At 40.6% G+C, this 20,606-nt stretch overlaps 1 protein-coding gene across 4 annotated transcripts in view; it reads right to left on the reverse strand.

Annotated features, from left to right (window-relative positions):
* Positions 1–4,481: 4,481 nt before the first annotated feature.
* Positions 4,482–20,606, reverse strand: part of ABCA5 (ATP binding cassette subfamily A member 5) — a 98,652-nt gene continuing 82,527 nt past the window's right edge. For all 4 annotated transcript variants that reach the window (XM_055133603.1, XM_055133604.1, XM_055133605.1 and 1 more), the window contains 10 exons: positions 18,998–19,112; positions 18,800–18,891; positions 17,788–17,963; positions 16,699–16,774; positions 16,304–16,398; positions 14,236–14,355; positions 12,615–12,764; positions 11,872–11,951; positions 11,458–11,513; positions 4,482–10,596 (listed from right to left, as the gene is read on the reverse strand). In XM_055133603.1, coding sequence (XP_054989578.1) covers positions 10,489–10,596; positions 11,458–11,513; positions 11,872–11,951; positions 12,615–12,764; positions 14,236–14,355; positions 16,304–16,398; positions 16,699–16,774; positions 17,788–17,963; positions 18,800–18,891; positions 18,998–19,112 — 1,068 coding nt within the window. In that variant the 3' untranslated portion in view covers positions 4,482–10,488. The remainder of the gene's footprint in view (positions 10,597–11,457; positions 11,514–11,871; positions 11,952–12,614; positions 12,765–14,235; positions 14,356–16,303; positions 16,399–16,698; positions 16,775–17,787; positions 17,964–18,799; positions 18,892–18,997; positions 19,113–20,606) is intronic.

The following is a 20,606-nucleotide window of genomic DNA, read 5'->3' on the forward strand; positions in this document are numbered from 1 at the left end:
AACATGGCCATTGAAATTTTTTTTTGGGGTCACACCCAGCAATGCTCAGGGGTTACTCCTGGCTCTGCACTCAGGAATTACTCCTGGCGGTGCTTGGGGGATCATATGGGATGCTGGGATTCGAACCTGGGTCGGCCTCATGCAAGGCAAACTACCCTACCTGCTGTGCTATTGCTCCAGCCCTGACAACGGAAAATTTTTAAGTAAGAGCTTAGATGGGGCAAACAATGACTCTGTCCACTCTTGGATCAGATAAAAACAGGGTAAAAATCGGATTGCAGATCGGTTGCATCTTTGCTAACAATATCCTACCTCTGCGGAGAACTTAAAAAGCGTGTGATTCTGTGGCTCCATGGTGGCGGCACGGAGGGATCTGAAGCTAGAGCTGTATGCAAGTATCACTTGTGGACCTTCTTCTGGAAACGTCCACCACACTGTCCTTTCCAAGCCCTGGCTGTTCTGCTGTCTTGGATTTGGCAGGTGACTGGGGCAGTCTTCCGGCTCCAGCTTCCTGAGGTTCTGGATGCCGCCGCTTCCCTTTCTCCCAAGTGCATCGGCACTAAGGTAACCCTTTGGCTCCGAAGAACAGAATTCAGCCTCCGGCCTGCTCTGGCACCCTCCATCCCTGGACCACTGCCCAAGCAGCTTTACTTACCCCTCCGGCTTTCTGCTACCAAGAAGTTGACCCTTCACCACAGCCTGCTGCTGCCACCTAGTGGTCACAGGCTTCATATTTTGCCCCCTAGACGCCTCCTACTACGCTTCTTTCACCAGGCAGGACTAAATGAACAGTGAGGTGGGGGCAAGCGGGGAGTGAGCCTGAACTATTTTGAGATTAAATGTCTTGGAGTAAAAAAAAAAATCCTGGCATTGAGGACTGAAGATAGCTGAAAGGTCTCGAGGCTCGAGTGTCTGTCTGTCTTGCCAGGTCTCAGGTTCAACCCTTGACACCACATGGTGTCACCACCCCGAGCATCCCTGGTCCCAAAGGGACTGCATCACTGGGGCCAGCACTGAACACTCTGGTCTGCGCAGGCAGCTGAGATCACTGGGAGTGGCCCTGAGGCCCCCTGAACATTGGCTAGCTCACTTGGAACACCCCCTACTGTCCCCATGTGTCACTCTTCTGTGTCACTGTCCCGTGTCACTGTCCCCTGGTGACCTGGACTGATAACTATCGCCCTAGCCCAGCAGAGAGATGAAGGAACAAGCGAGCGCCACAGGCTGGTTGGTCATCAGTGACTGTTTATTCAAATCTCTCATCATTAATGACAGAGAAATCGTGAAGGGTTGGGGGATAGCAATTACATGGGGTGGTTGAACATTCACATAAACAATGAACAGAGGTAAAGCCCTTCCTTCCGGGGAAGTTCTAGGAGATCCAGCCAAGGACAGAATCTCATCTAGGGGCTCCAGCACTCCAGATTCCCACAGGAGATCCACCCAAGGGTGGAATTTCATCTAAGGGCATTTTGCTTTCTCCTTTCCCTTGTTAGTGATCCACTTAAACAATCATATTAAATTAATGGCAGAGTCTCTTGCCCCCACGCCTGGCTGTCTTCACCAGGGCCCTTCAGAGCAGGGCAAGTTGAGTTTCCTTCCCTGCACCGAGCAGAGCCCCCGAAGCCGAAGACCTCCGGAACCCAGCCACAGCCATGCTCAAGGCCACTCTCCACACACTCGGATGAGCCTCGTGCTTGAAGGAACCAGCAGAGAAACCCAGATGTGCGGGACCCGGGGCTGAGATCTCCATGCCTGCTTGGATCGGGACTGGGCCTCCTCCACCCAGATCCCCCATTTTTCCAGCAGCTAGGCAGCCACACCCACAAACTGTCCCTGGCACCATGTAATCTCATCAATGGCCAAGATCCAGAGACTAAAACAATGCTCCAGGAAGCACACAACCTCTTATAGCCTAGTTCTCCCTCTCGGAGAATCTAGCAAGGTACTGAGAGCATCCTGTCCGCATGGTAGAGCCTGGCAAGCTCTCTATGGCATATTCAATATGCCAAATACAGTAACAATGATGGGTCTCATTCCCCTTACCATGAAAGAGCCTCCAATGCGGCACTGCTGAGAAGAACGAGTAAAGAGAGGCTGCTAAAATCTCAGGGCTAGGACGAATGGAGATGTTACTGGTGTCCACTCGAGCAAATTGATGATCAATGGGATGACAGTGATATAGTGATACAGTGATTAAATTAACTTCTTTATCTTATTTCTAGTCATTTAGTATGAATACAGTAAAAGATATAGGATTTATCAATACCTCAGATTAAGCTTTTCCTGGGAGCATCTCACTATATTTCCCAGACCACAGTCCTCAGACCAGGTTAGTTTTTCCTCACCCTGACAGGGCCCTTATTCAGTTACTTCTTTTGGGGTCTTAACAGAATTTGTTCCAGGACCATGCTCTTAATTTATCGTACTTTTCATGGCCCTCCGGCTGCCCCTTCCTCAATGCCAGGGTAGCTTACGCATGCCCTGGGTCCATCCAAGTCCCTTGGCACAACCTGCCTTTTGGAGTGTTAGGAACTAAGGGCAACTGAGGCTTAACTCAAGTAAATATGACAGATGCCAGGAGTAAATATTATTTGGAGTCAACCAACTCCCATGTTACAAAAGTATAGCTTTGTCTTCCTGGGCCTAGATAAAAAGGATATTGCTCTAAAATAAACCATGTGAAGGACATAAAGGAAAGAGAAAAGCAATATTCCACTTACATACACAAAGTCCAGAGCGCTCAGAAGATTTGACTTTACAAGTTAGGGTGTCTGAACTGGAGATATTTGTGAGTAACAGATAGGGGAAGAAAAGCACAAAGGAGAAGCTTAAGATAAACTGGAGACTGTGAGTGCCCAATGAGATAGGGTGTGTTCTCAGGAGCACTGTAGTGGGGGTGAGACAATAAACATAAGCTCCCTGTGGCGGAGAAAGGACAAACCAATGTTAAACCTAAAATGATAGAAACTATAGTCCAACACCCTTGTACATCCCCAGGCTCTGGCAAACAAAATACCTGGAATTTCCATATTTCCCACTTGAGATTCATCCTCACTCAGCACAGAGACCCCACATTTAAATTATAAACTGTTACTCTGCACTTCTTCTGACTTTGAAATAAAAAAAAAACATGCACAAGAAACTCCTTGTAGCTTCCTAGACAATAGCAATTAGGTAAGAAAAGGAAACAAACAAACAAAATAGCAATGAAGAAGTAATGCAATGATGCTATGTAGATGACACAAAACTATTTTGTAAAAAAAAAAGCCTATTTAAAACAAAAAATACATAAAGTAGGGGGTGACAAAATCAATATATAAAAATCTACTGCGTTTCTATACACAAATACACAATGAACTAAAACAGAAATGAACGACACCGCTTTCTCATTCTTATAAAAATAAAAAAGGATGAAATATGTAGAATAACACGAGCAAAGGAGGTGCAGGAGCCAGGGATATGGTCAATGAGCCGGTCCTGCATGCTCTAATCCAGTTTCAATTCCAAAAACCCCATATGGTTCCCCAAACCCTCCCAGGAGTGACCCCTGAGCAGAGAGCCAGGAGTACTCCCTGAGCACTGCTAGGGGTGTCCCCAAAGCAAACAAGCAAAAAATAAAAACAAACAACCCCCCCAAAAAACTAACAAAAGAACAAAAAAAAACTAACAGAAAACTAACAAACCCTTTTATTGTTTAATAAAAGAGGTGTAGGACCTATACTGTGAAAGCAGACATTGGTAAAGGAAATAGAAGAGGGGACGAAGAGATAGTACAGCAGGCAGGGCTCTTGCCTTGCATATGGCTGACGTGAGTTGGTTCCCCAGCACTACATATGGTCCCCTGAGCTCCACTATGGCTATGAGTGATATCTGAGCACAGAGCCAAGAGTAAGCCCTGAGCAAAGCCAGGGGTGGCCCCAAAGCAAGCAAGCAGCAAACAAACTTAAAAACAAAACAAAACAAAACAGATGATATAACGAAATAGATAATCCATGTTTGTGGACTAGAAGAACACACAGAATGACCATCTTACTAAAATCAGTACTCAGATTCAGTACAACCTCTATCAGAAAAATGCTTTTTCCATAGAAATAGAATTTAAAAATGATATGAAAACACCAAAGATTCTGAAGCATCAATGCAATACTGAGGTTAGAAAAAAAGACAAAGGAAGCCTCATGCTTCCCGATGTCTTCGGTACTAACAGCAATGAAATCATTGCAATAACGGACTAACAACAGACACACCAATCAGAGGCACAGAATGAAGAATGAAGATGTAAACCTACAGGCATATGACAACGAATACACAACACAGAAGGCCAGAGTATACAATGGAGAAAGAATAACTCCTTAGACCGCTACATGTAATACGTGTAATGTATATATGTAATGTATACCTACATTTGTCTATGTACACATATGTGCATGTACGCATATATAATGTAAATGCAATATAACTAGAACACCATACGCAAATATTAATTCAAAATATATTTTAATGTAAGGCCTGAAATTATGTAATACACAGAGGAAAAAACACACTCATTAAGTTCTTTAATATCACTCGTTAGATGTCTTTGAGGATTTGACTCCAACAGCAGGGAGGAAAACTGATATAAACAAGATAGAAACACGGTACCAAGTGTCTGCACAGCAAATCATCAGAAAAACAAAAACAAAAGGGCAACCTATTGAATAGTATAAGATATTTGCCTCTTGCATATGAAAAAGGATTAATATGCATGATTCAAAAAGCACTCAGACAACAAATGAAGAACGTATACAACTCAATAATAATACAACCCGATTTAAAAATAGATCTGAATAGACACTTCTCCAAGAACAGATGCAAAAGGTTAAGAATCACGTAAATAAATGTTTATCATCATGTATCATTGGGGAAATACTGTCAAAACTACAATGGTATCATGTCACACCTGTAATAATAGCTTATATAAAGAAACAAACCCCTCTACTTCTGGTCCTTCAAAACAAAAAAAAATGTTGCTGAGAATGGGGGTAAAAAGAAACCCTCAGACATTATTAGCAGGAATACAAATGATGCAACTATCATGGAAAGTACATAAAATATTAGCAATAAAAATATTATATGATCCATCTATTCCAATTCCATATATTAACCTGAAGAATACAAAAACATTAATTCAAAGAGGTTGTCAAACACCCTAGTTTGACCACAACAATTTTTTCATAATCAAGATAGGGGAACAACCAAAGTGTCCATTAAAAGGTGATAAATAAAGATGTAGTATATGTACAAACAGAATACAACTCAGGAACATGTGTGTATGTGGGTGTGCATTAAATCTTGCTATCTGCAAACCTAGATGGACCTAGAAGACATTATTCTAAGTCAAATAAATCAGATGGAGAAAGACATCTGATCTCACTCAAATGTGGAAGATAAAATACATGAACAAAACAAAGCAACAGATAGCAAGAACAAAATGGTGGTAACCAGCAGGGAAAGGGAAAAAAGTGTGTAAAGAGGATCAACCATATGGTGGTGGAGGAAAAGTAGATTTTCCGAGGTGATCCTGACACTATGCACAGACGCTGAATTACAAGGTTGTGCCTGAAACTCATTTAATATTTCAAACCAATATTATTTCAATAAAAGTTTAGAATAGGCAAATACATTGAGACATTCTAATAAGGTTGGTAAAAATGTAGCATCAAATATTTGGGAATGACTTCACCTGTTAAATACATATAATAAAACATAAGTCAAAGTACTTCATTTCACAAAATAGATTTGATACAAAGACCTATACCTAAATTAAGTTTAAAACAGCAAGATGAGTTAAAATGTAAGTAACTGTCAGTTTCTTCTACACTTTAGAATACCCCTTATGTATTTTAAAAATTACTGACATACAGTTCAATTTCTAATATGAGTGCTCATTATTTATCAATATTAAAGAACAAATAATCCATTTCAATATACAAAATGAAGGGTTGTTGTCAGTTTTCAATTCTTAAAGCTAGTTGCTAATATTTATTCTGCTTAAAATATAGCACTGAAAATTACTTACATTTAACACGTTATGAATAAAAATAAGTAAACTTTTACCTTATAAGAATAGCTGATATAAAAAAATTATTCACCTGAGAAAAAAAGTCTTTTAATTTATGCAGTGTTTTCTTTTGGGGAAGAAGATGAAAAATTAATGTTAGCAATATTAAAAATAATTTAAGATAAGCATTTATATCTTTCAAAAATTAATGCTCGTTTGTACACTACATGAAATAATTGTATTTAATTCAGAATACATCTAAATTAAAATGTCAACTGACCAATCATCAGAAAATAAAACCATTAACACTAATGAAACTGTGCTCCAAGTATAATTGCTAGAATCTTTAGCAAAGCATATGTCATATATTATAATATGTTATATAAGTAACTATTTTCTTACTCACCATACTTTAAAATGTCACAGTGTCAACAGTGATAGTTCTCTTTCAATCCAAAGAACACCATATTTTAAACAGTTACCAAAATGTCTGTTTAATTAACTTACTGTAACAACATTTTAATGATGAAAATACTGATGTGATCATTTGTGTCAATTTAAAAGAAAAAATGTTTTTAAGAAATCTCCATTTATTGAGAACAAATTATAAGCTCAGGTTAAGAGTCAACATAGTGAATACATAGTTCACTCTCATAAAACATTTTTGTTTTTCCAAGAACCTAATTCCTAACCACTGCACATAGAGGTTTGCCTTAGAGGGAATAACCACAGTCACTCCATCAATTGCAGCCTTAACTTTAAATTGTATCAAGAATGAAAATATGAGCTGTTCTTTTCAACTTTACCTACCATGTGTCCTTAGACCAATTTGTGATTGTATGGAAAAGTTATCATAATCAATTTTAGATATTTTGAAATAAAGAAATATGTGCTTTAAAATGTGAACTGTATGTTATGAATAAAGATATATGTCATATCTGACTTTCTGCCTCATGTTCTTATCATCCCATCTACCCTTGCTTTCCTAAATGCTAAGTGAAATTGTACTTCTAAATAAGAAAGATATGTGAGGGGCCGGAGCGATAGCACAGTGGGTAGGACGTTCGCCTTGCACGCGGCCGACCTGGGTTCGATCCCCGGCATCCCATATGGTCCCCCAAGCACCGCCAGGAGTAATTCCTGAGTGCAGAGCCAGGAGTAACCCCTGAACATCGCTGGGTGTGACCCAAAAAGCAAAAAAAAAAAAAAAAAAAAAGAAAGATATGTGATAAGAGAATCAGAAGACTCCTAGAAATAACATTAAAAACATGACCAAACTATATTCACTTCTAGTGTGTAAAAATCTAAAAAAAAACCATAATATATATTTTCAAAAAGTCTACCAACAAAAGCATGATAATGGTACAAATAGAATAATGAAAATATTGGTTTGATGTATAATATAAGTATAATCTTACATTTAACTTTGCAGGGAAAAGCTATACTTGACATCTTTCACACATTCACAGATATAAAGTGAAGGTGACCAAATAAATGTGAAAAAGCAGGTATGTTTCATGTTGGTCATGTTCCTCTTCCAAAAATCGCCCATCTTTGCCTGTATGGTCAGTTTCCTGAAAGTCTATCACTTCACAGAACATTCTGGTATACTATAGACAGTTCTGTTTCTTATTCTGAGTTATATTTAGTATTTGAGATAACATATAGTTTTTTAAACACATAGTTTTCTAAACACATAGTTTAGAAAAAGAGAAATCCAAGGTAATTATCTTAGGCATTAAAAGATGTCTGTAAATCCGTCACTGTCACTGTCATCCCATTGTTCATCAATTTGCTCAAGTGGGCACCAGTAACGTCTCCATTGTGAGACTTGTTGTTACAGTTTTTGGCATATCAAATACGCCATGGGGAGCTTGCCAGGCTCAGCCATGCGGGCAGGATACTCTTGGTAGCTTGCCAGGCTCTCTGCGAGGGATGGAGGAATCGATCGGCCTCATGCACTTTTTTGGTGGGAGTGGGGCTTGGACCATACCCGGTGGTACTCAGAAGTTGCTCCTAGCTCTGTGCTCAGTAATCACTCCTGGCAGTCAGTGCTCAGGGGGCCCTATGGGGTGCCAGGGATCAAACCCAACCTGCTGTTCTATTGCTCCAGTCCCGTAAATTTACAATGCCTACTTAGCAATGGCTCGCTGAGAAAATTCAGTGTGCTTTTTATTAATTTATCTACAAAGGTAAAGATTTTTTACCCCAATGTCTTTGACTAGTATTCATCACGCAGACCTAAAGTTAGCAAAAGTTATAACTTTGGCTCAAGATATGAAAATGAGATTCCTAGGTAAAGAATAAAAAGTTTGGTACCTGGAGGCAAGTGACTTGATAGAAAGAGATAAACTGGGTCTGGCATGAATTATCAACCAGGAAGGGGTTGCCAAAGCCAAGCAAAGTTTTCAGACAGCTTATTTAGTCAGCGGACCTCAGAGATAGTTGGTAAAGTCGGTATTTTTAGAATATGCATAGTTGTAGCCAGAACACTCAAGGGAATATGTCATGTCTCTAACTGAGGAAGGAGCCCTACTTCAAATCACAAACGTCTCAGAACCTAGTAGAGTTAAAACCTATGTTAAGTAGGTAAAGTTCATGGACTGGAGCGATAGCACAGCAGATGTGGCATTTGCCTTGCATGCGGCTGACCCAGGTTCGATTCCTCCATCCCTCTCGGAGAGCCCGGCAAGCTACCGAGAGTATCCCGCCTGCATGGCAGAGCCTGGCAGGCTCCCTGTGGCATATTCGATATGCCAAAAACAGGAACAACAAGTCTCACAATGGAGACGTTACTGGTGCCCACTCAAGCAAACCGATGAACAACGGGAGGACAGTGCTACAGGGCAGTGCTAAGTAGTTCAAACATTCTGGAAAGACGTGGTGATTTAGAGTGACTCTGCACCAGACCTTTTGCTTTGCTGTTCTACTAGAATACAAGAAACACATTCCTAAAATACTGACTTGCAAAGTTAATATTTTCATTTTATCTAACTGAAATATGCCATCGAGCATAATTCATACTATTTCATGCCTATAGCCCATATATGTGTTCTACAGGAAGTGGTTCTAAGATGATATTGCCCATAACCTTACTTGAACTGTTAGAGTGCAATTCTGATTTTTTGCATCAGAGAAAACCATACACAGTTTACTGCTAACCTTCAATTAGCCAAACCTCACTTATAACGTGCCACATTCCAAAGTGAATTTGAGGTGTCACTAAAAAAACCTAAATAATGAAATACTGACAATTCTATAGGGATATGAAATACTAAAGTTTACCAACAGGGGCCGGAGTGATAGTACAGTGGGTAGGGCTTTTGCCTTGCACGTGGCCGACCCAGGTTCGATCCCTGGCATCTCATATGGTCCTGTGAGCACCACCAGGAGTAATTCCTGAGTGCAGAGCCAGGAGCAACCAGTGAGGATCTCCAGATGTGACCCCCAAAATCAAAATTAAATAAAAGAATAAAGTTTATAAATAAAAAAGAGTGAGTACTACCAAGAAAATTATTTTATTTTGAACTAAAATTTCACGTCTTTTGAAAGTTATTTTCCATGAATGGTCTAAAGGTACAGTTTAATTCTTCCAGTTCTATAGATGTCTGTGCCTTCTGGTCATAGCAAAGAATGAGAATGCTTCTAATAAGATTCTAGCCAAAAACTTCCCTTCATTATCGTAATGAAGACAGTTCTGGATTGCTATAAGCTAAAGAAACATAAGCTCACTGTGATTACACAACGATGTAGGATGACATTGGCTTGTCCTTTCTCCTCAGTACCTAAGTTATCCATGTTTTAATTTATCTAATAAAATGAGATCCCAATACATTTATTATGCTTGATGGGTGTCGCCTATGGGTATAACTTCCTGCAAACCTCTAGCTGCACTGAATGTGTAAAATTTATGCTTCAGCATTTTAGAATGTCAACTTCCATAGAAAGTTTATTTTAGAACTCAAAGGGAAACAAGGAACTTTTATGTTTTTATATGCATTTTTATGTATTAAATTTTGTATCTGATAGGGATAGTACCTATGCAACAAATGCGGCCTCGACTTAAAAATAAAAGTCACTGTTCCACATGAAACTGCTCCACCATTATTTCCTTAAATCATAAATTTCAGAAGTGCTGCTTTAGAAAGGTGAAAATGTAAATACACATTTCCGCATACAGACTACAGTTCAATGCATTTCAGATACGAACCTGAAGTGTGCAATTAATTATACATAAGTTTTATTGAAAGAAAAGCAAAAGAAACACCACAACATTTCAATGATAAAAATTAGGGGGAAAAAAAAATCTCATCTGCTTTCGTAGTTCTCCAGTTACCATTCAAATCATGAACATTCCAAAGCCAAGTAAAGTGAAAAAGAAATAAACCCGGTAAGCAGACTCCACAGTACAATAGAAATACGGTAAGCAGACTCCACATTACAAATCAGAATACTACTCTATCTTCCTGTGTCCTCTGCCACCACAGCGTACTGTTTAAAGTCCCGCAACTGTTATCTTCTTCCTCCTGTTCTTTAGTGAGTTCCACGAAAACCTAAGTGGAAGGAGAATAAATGAATACGGAACTCTGCGTCACAATCATCATAGTTCAACTAGAGCTTTAAAAATGACTATGTGTCTACAGCAATCGTCAGAAATAATTTACACTAGCTAAAAAGTGAGTATGTGTCTAACGACATTAATGCTTGAAATATCAAGCCTTGCTGTTGGAATCTAAACAGAACCATCTCCACTATCACAGAGAGGCACGTAGAGAATAGATTGTTTTTGATCAATGGATTTCAGTAGGATTTTCACGAAGGGTGGTATATATTTAGGCAACTGTCATTTCAAACATGCCAATAATTGATTATGATAATCTATTTTCTTTACTGGAAGATGGAGCTATTCACAATATAGAGACGAGACGAAGAACATGTTTTTAAAATCATGCAATGTTTAAAAATAATCTATAACAACCAAGTTTTTATGCTTTCTTCCTTCCCTGCCGAACTACTTTATTCCACTTAAGGATTTTTTAAAATTTTAACTTTATTTGGCAGCTCAGTAAAGGGTGCTAGGAGGGCCCATTTGGGATGGGAGATGCGGGCTGAAAGTAGACTATAGCCCGAACATGATGGCCACTTAATACCTCTACTGCAAACCACAACACCCAAAAGGAGAGAGAGTAAAAGGGAATGTCCTGCCACAGAGGCGGAGTGGGGTTGGGGGGGATGGGGTGGGGGGGTGGAAGAGATGCTGGGACCATTGGTGGTAGAAAATGGGCACTGGTGGAGGGATGGGCACTCGACCATTGTATGACTGAAACACAAGCATGAAAGTTTGTACATCTGTAACTGTACCTCACAGCGATTCACTAATAAAAATTTTTTTTAAAAAATTAACTTTATAGTACCTGTTCCAACGTTGCTTGAGAAAAGCTATATTCTTCGATGGCAAAAGTATGTTTAGCTGTTAAAAATATAAAAACAGTATTTCACTTTTCAAATTTTTTAAAGAGTAAAGGATAATAGCTCTATGTGATTTAAAATGTTTTTGAAGTGTTTTTGCCCAATAAATATTTTAATCTCAGTAATCAACTCGCTGAAACTTGAAGCTGCCAAAACATATTTTTCTCTTCCTGCTTCTCTTCCTTCCCATCTCCAAGGCCTCCGCACTCCTAAGCACTTAGGTTTACTTCCTAAAATGTTAAGATTTTATTCACCATTGTTTAGTTCCCATGACAGAGTTCCAATTTCTAAACTTTGCAAACACAGTTCTTTTTAATCACTTGAAAGCCACCTCACAATGTTTTCCAAATATTAATTACCTTCTTCCAGTTTAGCAAAGGATTGTGACAGGGACTGAACGTCTTCCTTAGGAATTTTATAAGCCAAGATGGAAGAAAAACTGAAAACAAAAAGAATGCATAAAGAAACATTTTAAATTGTGAATTTAAAATGTGAATTTAAAATTTAAAATGTGAATTTAAAATTTATTATTTTCTAAAGCTGAAGTTCAAAATTAAAATTAATTTATATTCCTATTTTAAAATAGATAAATACAATAAAATGTTTTATAATATATAAAAATAATTTGTAAATGTATGTAAAGAGGTATAAATAGCTTTAAAGCTTGATATTTCGTTTTGTTGTTGTTTTTTGTTTTGTTTGGCTTTTTGGGTCAGACTAGGCGATGCTCAGGGGTTACTCCTCGATTTGCACTCAGGAATCACTCCTGGCAGTGCTGGGGGACCATATGGGATGCCAGGGATTGAACCCAGTTCGGCTGTGTGCAAGGCAAATGCCCTACCCACTGTACTATCCCTCCAGCCCCAAAGCCTGATGTGTCTATGCATAAGATAGTAACTCGCTTTGCTACTGAATAAGAGTGTGACTACACTATCCAATATTGAAAGAGCCAACACATATAAAACTTTCATATGAAATTTCCGTCATCGGACTACAATTACTCCAAGATTAATAATATTATAGACTTTCCCCAATCTTCAATAAACCAGTTTTTATGATGATTCTGTTACAGAAAATAAAACTCAAATTTAAGAATCTTTACCTTTCCTGACGGCTTGCATTTGGGAAAATATACTGAATTTCTCTGTGAAGACGGTCTATTTCGAGGTTTTCTATCCAGTCCTTTAATTTAATTTCCAAAAAGTAGCCTTTCCCAAATTTACTTTTCAGATGTTGGACTGTCCCGATACATCTGCAGTAATGGAAGGAAGTACCTTGTAAAATTACTTACCAGGTTTAAAGACTTCTCACTTAAAGAATGATTCAAACAAAATTTTTGCTTGAAAACTTATAAACTTATAGAAAAGTCACAAAAATAATGGATCATCTCCTACTAATTTCCTTAATATTTTTCATGTCAGGGCAATTTGTGCCAATTGCAAGAGCAATATTGTTTATTACCATTAACTTAACTGTCAACGGAGTCCACTCGTCTTTCTGGAAGTCCTTTTTCTGTTCCAGGATCTATCCAGGATACCACAGAGTACTTGGTACCACTTCTCTTAGTCCCCACTAATCTATGAGTTTTTCCCTCTCCTTCTTTTTCATCACTCAGACAGTTCTGAGAACTGGTGGGGCTTCTGGTCGAATGTTTTCTTATTTAGGGTAGTCTGACATTTTTTCCCGCCTGACTTGACTGAGATTACAAAGTTGTTTTGTTTTTGCTTGGGGGCCACACCCAGCGATGCTCAGGGCTTACTACTGGCTCTGCACTCAGGAATCACTCCTGGCAGGGCTCAGGGGACGATATGGTGGGGGCCGAGGATTGAACCCAGGTTGGCTGCATGCAAGGTGAGTGCCTTATCCACTGTCCTATCTCCCCAGGCCCCAGGAGACACCAGGTTTTTGAAGAAACACTAGCGGTGAGCACCTTTCTCATCACATCGTATCAGGCACTCCATGATACGCATATAACGCTGCAGAGCTGATGTGATGTTTGTCAGGTTTCTCTACGATACAGTCCCTCTCTTCCTCTTTTCATGCATCAGCGGGGACTCGCTAAGCTTGTCCTTAGGAGATGGCGAGTGAAGCTTCCTGCTTCTCGAGGGAGAGCTACCTAATGCATTACTGGCATCCTTCAGAGAACAAGATTCGCCTTCTCCCACACGATCATTTATTGATAAATGTATAAACATACTGATGGTTGGGGGTTAAAAATCCATCATGACGCTTAACAAGTTTTGTTTGCTTTTGGTTTGGGGACCACACCAGGCGGTGCTCAGGGCTACTCCCGGCTCTGTGCTCAGGGATCACTCCCACCAGGGCTCCGAGGACCATTAGGGGGCGTGGGGGAGCCCAACCCAGGTCAGGCGCAAGTAAGGCAAATGCTCTGCTCACCGTATTCTCTCTAGCCCCAATGCTCAACAACTTTTTATTTATTTATTTTCAACAATTTTTTAAAATAACAATTCCAACCTGCTGAAGCCAATTCCAAATGCAAAAATTAGACAGCCATTTTTTTTTGAAGAATACTATGAACAGATTTCCAAATAATTATATTGGAGGCTCAAATCATTTGAAAACTCAGTTAAAGGTTTTCGAACTCAGCAAACCTTTCAGAAACATTTCCGTTCATATGCATTACTACTGGTTTTTGAAATGCTACTCAAAAGCCCTCTCTCATGTCCCCCCGAGGGTGCGTTCGTTGTTGTGGGGGCCTGTACCTTAACTGCCCAGCCACCATGATGGCCACCCGGTCACACACCGCCTCTGCCTCTTCCATGTAGTGGGTGGTGAGAATAGCAGCCCGCTTTTTGTTTTTAAAGGCAGTTCGAATGGCTCGCCTGCAAAATGAGGGAGGGAAGAATGCATCTGAACGTTAATCAAAACCACTGGGTCTCTTGAAAGCCAACTAGTTATGAAGTTCATTACAGTGTATCAAATTACCAAGTGTTATGAGAGCCAAGCAAATTATGATTTCTCGATTCTAATTTATTTGCCCTTAGCTTTGAAGACATGCCAAATAGTAACTCTGTTGATTTTTATATAATGCCATGTAAGAAATATATTTTGAAAACTGATATTGACCCATGCTATAAAAATATGCGACAAAATGAACACACACACACACACACACACACACACACACACGTATGTGTTGCAGGCAGCAGGGCTGATTCCTGTCTTTGTGCTCAGGAGCCCTTCCTGGCAGTGCTCAGGAGCCCAATAGGATGAAACTGGCGTGGCCGTGTGCAGGGTACGCACCACCGTCCATACCCACTCTATTATTGCTCCAGCCCTGGGCATCACACTTTATTTTTGCTTTTTGGACTGGAGTGACAGCACAGCGGGTAGGGCATTTGCCTTGCATGTAGCCAACCCGGGTTCGATTCCTCCGTCCCTCTCGGAGAGCCCGGCAAGCTACCGAGAGTCTCCTGCTTGCACGGCAGAGCTTGGCAAGCTCCTCGTGGTGTATTCAATATGCCAAAAACAGTCACAAGAAGTCTCACAAGGGAGACGTTACTGGTGCCCACTCGAGCAAATCAATGAACAACGGGACAACAGTGCTACAGTGCTACAATGGGTCACACCTGGCGATGCACAGGGGTTGGTTCCTCCTGGCCCTGCACTCAGGAATTACTCCTGGTGGTGCTCGGGGGACCATATGGGATGCTGGGAATCAAACCCAGGTCAGCGGCATGTAAAGCAAACACCCTCCCCGCTGTGCTATCTATCACTCCAGCCTCTGGGCCGCATATTTTTAAGACATTAAAAATTTATGCTCCCAGGGCTGACGTACAGCACTGTGAATTCCTGAGAGAACTTCTGACTAAAACTGAAGACAATCATTTGAGGAAGATTATTTGTATGTTAAATGACTAAGGAAACAACTGGGGGGGGGGCTTGTTTTGGGGCCACACCTGGTGGTGCTTACTCCTGGCTCTGGGCGCAGGAGCAGTCCTGGTTTCGGGACCACGTGGGACACTGGGGGTTGAACCTGGGCTGGAGCAGGTGCGCTAAGCACCTCCCCCACTGTACTATCTCTCGGCCTTGGGGAAAACCTACTTTAAAAAGCATCCAGGGCCTGGTGTAAGGCTCAGTGAGACAAGACATGACCCAAGGCCCGGGGTTTCACGCCCTGGAATCACATAAATAAGAGAAAAAGGAGGGAGAAAGAGAAAGAGAGGAAGAGAGAGAAAGGAAGAAAATTAAAAAAAAAAAAAAGCTTTAGACAGAAGTGCTCTGTGTTTCAGTAACTGCCTATGTAGCACTGTAGCACTGTCGTCCGTCCCGTTGTTCAAGCACTATCGTCCCCCTGTGCATCGATTTGCTCGAGCGGGCACCAGTAACGTCTCCATTGTGAGACTTGTTGTGACTGTTTTTGGCATATCGAATACACCACGGGGAGCTTGCCAGGCTCTGCCATGCGGGTGGGATACTCTCAGTAGCTTGCCGGGCTCTCCGAGAGGGATGGAGGAATAGAACCCGGATTAACGGCGTGCAAAGGCCCTATAGGCTGTGCTATTGCTCCAGCCAATTATCTGGAATACATAAAAAAAAAAAACCCACTTCAGGAAAAATATTAAGTTTCCAAGTGTTAAAGGGAAATTTAAATTCATCTCTAATTACTATGGGATTTTAAATTAAAATATCTATAAAACCAATGTAAAGCCATTAATTATCATTAAAAAAACTGATTCGAAAAAAAATAAATAAAAAAAACTGATTCTTTTTCTCTAAAGTATAATGCAATACAGAATGTGTCTTATCTGTCTTTAGTATCATACTCACCACATATGCTGTTTGGCTTTAGGATCCATACCTGTGGACGGTTCGTCCAGCAGAGTGACCTGAGGATTTCCCAGCATACTCAGAGCAAAACACAGCTGGACGGAAAGAAAACAGTGGGGAGAGAAGCAATACTCAGACTTCACTATTAGCATTCTACCAAGGCATTAAACTCTCAATGAAATAGACAACCTTTTTTATTTTCTTTTTGGGTCACACTCAGCGATGCACAGGGGTTACTCCTGGCTCTGCACTCAGGAATTACTCCTGGCGGTGCTCAGGGGACCATATGGGATGCTGGGAATCGAACCCGGGTCGGCTGTGTACAAAGCAAATGCCCTCCCCGCTGTGCTATCGCTCTGGGCCCTAGACACCTATTTTTTGTTTTAAAAAAGTACCTTTCGCTTGATTCCTGCAGGAAGTTTCTTTATCGTTTTCTGAGAATGTTCTTTTAGATCTAGTGCATTTGTTATTCTGTAGGATAAAAACACACACACACAAAATGAATGTACTGTGATGTATATAAATACCAAAAGTTTGTGACTTCTGGCAGGGCTGTGTCTAGCACAGTCCCTTGAAACTTACTATGATTAGACCCCTAATTGACACTGTTGGAAGCAAATTAAGAACTTGATTTTTAAAAAGCTCACACAGCAATTGTGCAACCTCAAAGATTCAGCATGCCACCCCACCCGTCCATTCCTCTCAGCAACAACCCCATGACGAAGGGAATTTATTAGGGAAAGAGCAATTTTATGTTTTAGTTGTGTGTTGTAGCAAACAACATAAAGTAAATTATTTTGTGCCTGCTAAGAGGACAGGCTTGTGGGGGTGCTGGGTGTGAGACTGGGGACATTGGTGAAGGAACGTCACCCTAGTGGTGGATTTGGTGCTGGCTGAGACAGGAACACCTAAAACAACTGTGGAATTCCCACAAGAACGGTATTATGAACAACTCTGTAAATCTGTAGCGCTGTGCACTGTTGTCCCATTGTTCATGGATTTGCTCGAGTGGGCACCAGTAACGTCTCCATTGTGGAGACTTGTTGAGACTGTTTTTGGCATATCGAATATGCCACAGGGAGCTTGCCAGGCTCTGCCGTGTGGGTGGGATACTCTCGGTAGCTTGCCGGGCTCTCCGAGAGGGGCGGGGGAATCAAACCCGGGTTGGCCACGTGCAAGGCAAATGCTCTACCCGCTGTGCTAATAATGCTCCTAAATCACATATTTAAATAAAGCTTGAACAAAAGGGGCTCATGTTAATGTTAGTTTATAGGACTTACAGGGACATTCAAATAATGTTGTAATTAGAAATTTAAAATCATCTTTAAATTTTCACGGCTGTCCCAATTTCGTAAAGAATAGAAGAAAAAAGTAATCAGCATTTTCTATGAAAATGATATTCCACAGACATACGTGTTGCTACCAAATTTAAAAACAACATGGAAACCATTCTCCAGATGAGCAAAGAAGGTCCTGAATCTTACCGAGGGATGACTTCTTTCATGTCACTTGCACTCATTCCTTTCACGGCCCCATAAATTTCAAAGTGTTCTTGCAACGTCAGATCTGGCCACAGCGGGTTGATCTGCGGACAGTATCCCATACATTTCGTAGGCTCGTCTTCATCAGCGGCATCTAAAGAATAACCTCCTAGAAACACCTACAGAAACACAAATCCAATTTCAGAAAGTATTTTAGGCTTAATCTCTATTGCGAAACAAACAAACCAACCAAAAAATTCGAGTAGATGATTTTAGATTCCCTCCTACATCAAGCGTCATAACTGGTCAGCATTATGAGTAAAAGAAGGAGATAGACGCCATAGCCGGGTCTACTGATTTGGCCAGAAAGAGGGGAATGGGGAAACACAGCGCTGAGGAGAGAGCAGGCCCCAGTTTGTAACTAGGATTATCAAGAAAGCCCCACCGGAAAGCAGTATTTGGGACAGGTGGTCAGTAGATTTAGTCACGTGGGGTTTTATGAGGTAAGAAATAGGAAACATGAGAAAAAGCTAAGGAAAAAAAAACACACACACAGCAAAGCATGTGTCTGGTTAGTTCTCAGGAAGGTGAGGATCTTACTGGGACTGGTCTGACGCAGACATGGCAGGAGAGAGGGGCAGGAAACAGGTGGTACCAGAGCAGGGTTCTTTAGTGGGGGAGATAAGTGTATGAAGATGCTTTGAGGACAGGGTCCAGACTAGCTCCAGCGCCTCCAGAAGTTCGTACACACTGCCTTCCATGGAGCGAGTGAACAAATCCCCCTCACACACAGTAATTATATAAGTATACTTATATGGGTGCTTGCGTATGTGGCCGGAAATCTAACCATGGGCATCATTTTTCACAGATCACCCAAGTAACCAGACTTTGACCAAACTGCATTAAAACGCTAACACTAAAAACGTTTAAGCATCCAAAGCCCAACGGGTCATAATACATTTATTTTCATTAAAAACGTAAATCATAGTTAATCCCACACCCCTGCAGATGATACCTGGCCTGAGGTTGGTTGGATATCACCCACCAGAATGTTGATCATTGTGCTTTTGCCCGCACCGTTTGGACCCAAGAGCCCCAAGATCTCTCCTAAAAGAGTAGAAAGGGGAAAAAAAATCATCATATACTAAGTTGCGCTGCAAATTAATCTTTTGGAAGTGATTTTTTTAAAAAAAAAAAGTAATTAAACACTAGCCTTTTTTCACACAGAAAGAGACGTATTTAGTAGCCACTTTCTTCACTTTTCTTGTAAGAAAATCTTTCTTGTCATCAAACTCTTTATGCAAATTGTTGACCATAATGGCAGGTTTCTAGTAAGGAAATAAAAACAACGAATTATAAGGTAGATACCTATCATGAAATAATAGGCTACATACAAGTCATCACCATGATAATTAATTTGCTAGTAAAGCAAATTCACTTGTGACTGAAGTAATGGCTAATTTAAAAGTAAGTGGTCAAAGCAAGTGGAAAAAAAACATAAACAAATGGACTACATTAAACTAAGAATCTCCTGTATCTCAAAAGAAACAGTGACCAAAACAGAGAGAACCCACGGAGTGGGAAAAATTATTTACCCAATACCCATTAGATAAGGGGTTAATATCCAGGATATATGAGACATTAGTAGAACTGTAAAAGAAAAAAAAAACCCAACCCCATCAAAAAATGGGGAGAAGAAATGAACAGAAGTTTCCTCAAAAAAAGAAATATATATGGCTAAAAGGCATTTGAAAAAAATACTCCACATCACTAGTCATCAGGAAGATGCAAATCAAAACAACAATGACATGTCTTCTCACACCACAGAGATTGTCACACATCAAAAAGAACAAGAACAACCAGTGCTGGCACGGATGTGGGGAGATAGAAACTATCATTGTTGGTAGGAATGCCGACTGGTCCAGCCTTTCTGGTAAACAATATGGGCATTCCTTCAAAAACTAGAAATATAACCCCGAAATACCACTTCTAGGAATATATCCGGGGGTGCTAAAAAGCACAGTAGAAATGACATCTGCAACTATATGTTCATTGCAGCACTGTTCACAATAGCCAGAATCTGAAACCAACCCAAGTGTCCGAGAACAGATGCTGGTTAAAGAAACTTTGGTACATCTACACAATGGAATACTATGCAGCTGTTAGGAAAGATGAAGTCATGAAATTTGCTTATAAGTGGATGGACATGGAGCGTATCATGCTAAGTGAAATGAATCAGAAAGAGAGGGACAGACATAGAATGACTGTATTCATTTGTGGCATATAAAATAACATGAGACTGACACCCAAGGAAGTAGACACAAAGGCCAGGAGGACTGCTCCACAGTTGACTGCCTGTCTCATGAGCTGGAGGAGAAGGCAATTAGGACAGAGAAGAGATCACTAAGCCAATAGTGGTTGGAGAGATCGTTCAGGATGAGAGATGTGTGCTGAAAGTACATAACGGACAAAATATGATGGCCCCTAAGTATCTGTATTGCAAACTGTAATGCCCAAAGGTAGAGAGAGAGTAAGAGGGAAATTGTTGCCATAGAGGCAGGGGGAGGGGTGGGATGGAGGGGAGATGGATACTGGAATATTGGTGGTAGATAATGTGTACTGGTGGAGGGATGGGTGTTCAATCATTGTATGACTGAAACTCAAACATGAAAGCTTTGTAACAATCTCATAGTAATTAAAGAAAAAATAAGTGTCTACAAAAAAGAGGGGGATAGTGGAGAGATAGTGCAGGGGGCATGTTGCTTGCCTTACACCCGGCCAACCCAGATTCAATCCTCAGCACCCAGATTTGGTCCCCGATC

The sequence above is a fragment of the Sorex araneus genome, chromosome 3 (genome assembly GCF_027595985.1).
Source record: "Sorex araneus isolate mSorAra2 chromosome 3, mSorAra2.pri, whole genome shotgun sequence".
In the NCBI taxonomy this organism is placed as follows: Eukaryota; Metazoa; Chordata; class Mammalia; order Eulipotyphla; family Soricidae; genus Sorex; species Sorex araneus.